At 40.3% G+C, this 5,730-nt stretch overlaps 1 protein-coding gene across 1 annotated transcript; it reads right to left on the reverse strand.

Annotated features, from left to right (window-relative positions):
• Positions 1–2,614: 2,614 nt before the first annotated feature.
• LOC106528559 (suppressor of cytokine signaling 3) lies at positions 2,615–4,848 on the reverse strand. The gene is made up of 2 exons (XM_014023762.1): positions 4,651–4,848; positions 2,615–4,315 (listed from the first exon to the last, which is right to left on the reverse strand). The coding sequence occupies exon 2, from the start codon at positions 4,237–4,239 to the stop codon at positions 3,637–3,639; it is 603 nt and encodes a 200-aa protein (XP_013879216.1). The 5' UTR covers positions 4,240–4,315; positions 4,651–4,848; the 3' UTR covers positions 2,615–3,636.
• Positions 4,849–5,730: the final 882 nt, after the last annotated feature.

Below are 5,730 nucleotides of genomic sequence, written 5' to 3' on the forward strand. Positions count from 1 at the left end.
TTCATTCTCTGTTGTGTAGCTCAGACTTACTGGGAATTCACAATAATCTGATGCAGTCTTGCAGCAGCCTGCATTTATTTGATTTCATCTAAGGGTGCGCTGCACAAACAAACCCTCATCTTACACATATATTTGAACCGAGGCAAAAATACGATTCAAAATCCGAAGGATCATTTAAAAAAATCTGCTCCAATTAATTGTTGGAACGATAATAAACCGAGAGCAAGTGTAAATATTTTAACTACAACTTTTATAGTTTACATTTCACTTTATAGAGAAAAAAAAGTATTTCAGAAGGCAAGACTCAACTTAGAGAATCTTCTCCCATCAGCTTGTTTAAGACAGAGGTTCTTAAACAGGGGTCCGCTTGGGGGTCCTCAAAAATTTTTACTAAAATGTTAATTTGGTTTTTATTCTTAAAAATGCATGGAGAACAATGAACTAATAAAACAAACATAATAAACTAAATAAAAACATATATTCCTATGGCATTTAGGGGTTGAAATGACAATAAATTATCTTTTAAAACAGCATGGGGTTTATGAGGGGGTCCTTGTAAGGGGTCCCCAGACCCAAATGGCTTGACCCATTTGACCCTGGTTTATGAGAAAACTTAGGAGGAGTCGTGAGAAGTGGCAGCTCCTTCTCACTGATGTTGGATCAGGTGCACATTTCTGTTCTCAGCACATTAAATGTTAATATGTTGCTGCATGCAGTCTCTTGTATTGTTGATGTCTACGCATGCTGCAGAGGTGGGGAGACTTCACTGAGGTGCAAACACAAACAGAATGTGTCACAACACAAAAGCAATTGTGAAAGACCAAATCGGACTGAGATTTATTTTGTATGACTTTACTGTTGTCTGAGGCAGGTGGTTAGGTCACCCCCCCACCCCAACTAAAATGTGGATAAAAGGATACATTTGAAAACATATGTGTACAGCTATGGCTGCTACAGCCAACYTTAGAAACACAACAATGACTATACATCAGCCACTTCCACGGATAWTTAYGTAAAATTGTATGTGGTAGTAGTTGAGAGTCATTTACGCACACATACCTCGCCATACCTTACATACCACTTTTATTTATAAAGCACTTTAAACAGCCCAGGGCCAACCAAAGTGCTGTGCAGTAGACACAACGGGACATAGCTGAAATTTAATTTTTATTAAACATCTACTTGCTTTTGCTAACAATAAAAAACACAGAAGATGAGATAATAAATTGTTAGCACTCCAAGCAGAACACTGGAAAAATTAGCCGTTTTAAATTAAGTTAAAAATACTAGATAATGGTGAGAATATTCTCAAATTAAATGAAATAATCTGCCGGTGCAGAAAGACGATTGCATTTGGAAAGAGTTTTCAAAAAATTTGAAAAAATTCCCAGCTAATATAATTAATAATTTAACCCATTCTGCTCTTTCTTAGTTTATCAGTCTCAAAACAAGGCTCAGTATAAGACTGTAAGGCTTGATTAGAGGGCAGTTTTTGCACTGAAATCCTGTTACCTTTATATGCTCATGTATATCTAAAGGGAAGCAGATGCATAAAAGCTGTCAATTTGATTAATGAATGATTTTAATTTCATTATGAGGCATCTAATTCACTGGAAATAATGGTACAGCAGCGTTGTGCAATTAGGGACAAAAAAAGATGAACACCAGGAAGCTTTTTTTTTTTAAACTGATTTGGAAATGAGGATGTATTGTTTCTAAAATAACCTCCTCTCACAGCATGAAAAACCAGATATAGTTTATTCAAAGTGTTAACGGAAACATGACAATTGACTCATAACCTGCAGACGACACTTCCAGTTCTTCACAGCGTCCTTTCAGAGCCAAGACTTCACCTGAGCAGAGAAGGTCACGTAATCCTGTTCCAGAATGTTGGCAGCAGATCAGCTTCATAACCGAACAAGTGGACTCTGTAAACACGTTTTGAGGAAGGAKTCCTCAGAACCGAGGTACATATGTTAACATACGTTTATCTGGCCGTAGGGGGAAACGTTTGAACAGTCATAACATGTTCACAGCACAAACAGACTGCCACCTCATGACGCTCGTTCTTATGCGAGCTGCTTAGGTCACACCAACACCTAGGAAAAATCCAACGAGTCACACAAGTACAAAGAACCCGCTTTGCACTTCTCAAGAAAGCTCAGTTACTGCTTAGCATTTCTGATGTATTTAGTCTGAGTGCAGGGTTCCTCAGAAAGAGAAGCACGTCTTGTTGAACTTAAAAATAGAACTTTTTTTTTCTCATGTTCAAGCTTGTGGGAAGCGTTTTCTTACYAAAAGAGAAACTTCAAAGCTCTTTAAATCCTGTCTGTGATAACAAACAGGAACATGTCTTCGTTGTGTCTTTCAAGCTGCCTTGAATTCGAACTGTGGTTTCCCATCTGGGTTAAAGATGGCGCTTATAGGGTGATTTTAGGGGAAATGATGGGCTCAGTACAGTGAACTTGTGGTGTGACCTCGGCAGCAATTTCAACTAAAAGTGATGTAAATCAGTCGTACAGATGCACCTCTGTGGAGCAGTTTGGCTTTAAAAGGAAAAAAATAATCATTCGTAAAGCAGGTTAACTGTGGCAAATAAAGAACATAAAACAAGTTGTCATTTTATAGAAAAAAATATCTTTTTTATTATAAATTAATGACATGTTTATACAAATATAAATAAGTGCAAAAAATGTCTCGGTCTGCTTGCTTCGTCAAACTTCTCAGATATCTTCAAGCATCCACAGCCGTTTGGCTGGCAAAAAAATACATCTTTATAAAAGATAAAACAAAAAAAAAAAAAGACAATTTCATCTTGTAAACATGGGTTGTAGGAAAGTAAGGTACATCTGAATTACTCTCCTCATCTGGAAAAAACAAAAACAAAACAAAAAAACAAATACATGATGTATTCATTCCTCTGCAGGCACTGATGGTTCAGTTTGTGCCATAAATTCAGCCAAACTTCTAGATGTTCAATAATGAATTCACAAAAAAGTGCTCATTCTGTATGTCAGCAGTGGTATCCAGTAAGATCCTACAGGATTCAGTCATGTTCCAACACAGTGTTGTGTTGTTCTGGCAAATTTGGCATAACCCTTTCCTCTAAAGCAACATAATGTTTTTCTGCTTCTAAGCCATCTTATAACATTCATGTTCCTCAGTCTGTGAACTTCCTGGGAACATTTGTGGTTGAAAATCTCAGAGTATGAGATGTTACAACCCAAGAAAGTAAAAAAAAAAAAAGCCTAATCATAACAGCCTGTCCAGCTCTGGTTGACAGTTTGTTTCCTAAGGCTTGTGCGCTTGAGTTGAACAGTCTCATACGGATGCTGGTGAGCAGCAGCAGCAAAGAGAACTGTGCGTCGTCCCACCGTGGACAGCTGACCGCGAGTCTCGCTTCAGTTCTTAGTGAGTCGTACGTCATCAGTGAGGCAGAGGAGGACTCTTGGTCCTTCCTCCGGGCCCCTCGCAGCCCACCGTCTTTTCTTGATCTGCTTCTTTTTTTGAACGAGCTCAACGCGAGGCTCGACTGGATCTACTCGGCTGCGTCAGTGCTCCTGGTAAGCAGCGAGGTCCTCCTGTGGGTACCGTCTGGTTTCAGTCCACCTTTGAGCCTTTCTCAGTCCAACGGCTCTAGAAACTTTCATTGTACTCAAAGAGGTACTGYTGCAGAGAACTAGGAAGCTGGCCTTGCTCAGAAGGGGCGCTCACGTCTCTGTTGATCTGTTTCCTGCACAGGTGCTGCAGCGAGGCCGTGGTGTGGTAAAGAGGTCTGACGAGCTCCAGAGGAGTGGTCTCCCCTTTGGAGTAGATGTAGGTGGCTTTGGCTCCGACGCCCTGAGGCATGTAGTGCTTGATCAGCTTCAGGATGCAGTCAAAGTGGGGGACGCAGTCGACTTTCTTAGGGTCGGTGCTCATGTAAAAAGAGGCGTCGTCGACCTGGACGCGCAGGTTCCGGACCCCCAGCGCCGTCTTGACGCTGACGGTGTAGAAGTAGTGGATGTCGGCGCTGTCCCGGATGAGGAAGGTGCCGGTGGACTCGTTCTCCAGCAGAGCGTTGGCCTGCTTCCCGTTAATGGAGCTGTAGTAGAAGCCGCTTTCCTTCAGCCGGTAAAGAGACCTGACGACCATCTTGTGCTGCTCTTTGGAGGTGAAAAGCTTGTAATGGTACGGAACGTGCATCTTCGGGACACAGAGGTGGCCCATCGCAGAGTCAGCTTTACTGTATGTAACCATAGCCCTCTTCACCCGCAGCTTGGACAGGCTCCGACGCTCGTCTGAACCGGTGAGATCCTCAGGCGGATAGAAAAACCTGAAATTAGAAAATAGAAGTTAGATTTAAACTTTAATCGYTCAGATAAATAGATTTGATTTCAACTGGGTAAAGAAAAAAAGAAAAAAAAGGAGTCCGCTATCTGATTTGTCATCACGTTGGGGAAACTTTTTTTTGTGTAATCAGCCCTCAGGAAAGAAGTGACTTGACTGTGGTCAATTCCAGTAAAGTCATCTAATGCTTGCTGCGCAGTTTACATGCCACATTTTTTTTTCTCTAAACAGTTACCTCAGTCAGCTAAACTCTSAAGACCTAACCCTAATTAAAAATCAACTTCTGATAATGATAAACACTGAACAAAGACAGATTCTCACCTTCAGTGGCTCTCCAAACTTTCAGTTTAAATCCAAATCATCAGCTCTTCACAGATGTGCTGCGTCCTCTGGATCTGTTACAAGTTTTCTGTTGTTATGTTTTAATAAAGTTGGGAGTTCGGCTTCTAACATCCCTTATGTTGGACTGAAGAGTTCAGTTGTGAGCGAGGCTGGAAGCACAGATGTAGCTTTTATGTGCTGTCAAGAGTCCCCGCCTCCTTCCAGTAAAGCCTCTCTTGGCAGATTGTCAGGAAGCTTTTTTTTTTTTTTCTTTTAGGATTCCTGCTCTGAGAAGTGCCCTCCCCCTCCCGTTGTTCCTTTCATTTAAATTCCAGGCAATCGCAGATGATTTACCTTAGCAACCTGTCCTCCAAACAGGCTTAGCTGAGAAATAAAGTGTTTTTAAAGACTTTGACGATTTGACATGTCAAAGAACCGTTGTAGAAATTAGGATTATTTTGGTTTTTTGCTGATTAAAGTTCTGCTTTTAGGTATGAGGTCATGGTTCAGTTCTGCCTGGGACAGTTTGTGTAAYGTGTTTCTGAGAAATTCATGGCAACTGTTGCTCACATGCAGACCGCCTGTGACCTGTAGAGAGCGCCAGACCGAGACGCCCTGGAACAGCAGGGTGTTGTTTATTGTTGCCAAATGGATTGTTTTTTTTTTTTTTTTTATCACTGCTTTCACTTTAATGTTTGGCTTTTATTTTATGGCTGCTTTAAAGTTTCCAGATTTACCATCTGCAGAGAGCAGCACTGTTACCGCCAGGTCGTTTTATGATTAAAATATGTAACTTCTGAGACAGATTGTGCAAACGCAGAAAAAAGACACAACTTTGTATGCATTACCGATACAATCTGTAAAAAATAAACTTTAATCTGAAGAGATTTTATCATTCTTAGTTAGTTTTTTTTAGCTAAAATGTAGCATTCAAATATCTTCTAAAATGGTCTCCAAAGGTTTATTAGGTTGAGATGTGTATCATTTAAGAACTTCACAAAAGTTTAATTAAAATGTGCCTTTTGGTACAAAATAAATTCTAGGAACAAACAGGTTTGACTCTAAAATGCTATATATATA

Source organism: Austrofundulus limnaeus, unplaced genomic scaffold, assembly GCF_001266775.1.
Source record: "Austrofundulus limnaeus strain Quisiro unplaced genomic scaffold, Austrofundulus_limnaeus-1.0 Scaffold389, whole genome shotgun sequence".
Lineage (NCBI taxonomy): Eukaryota > Metazoa > Chordata > Actinopteri > Cyprinodontiformes > Rivulidae > Austrofundulus > Austrofundulus limnaeus.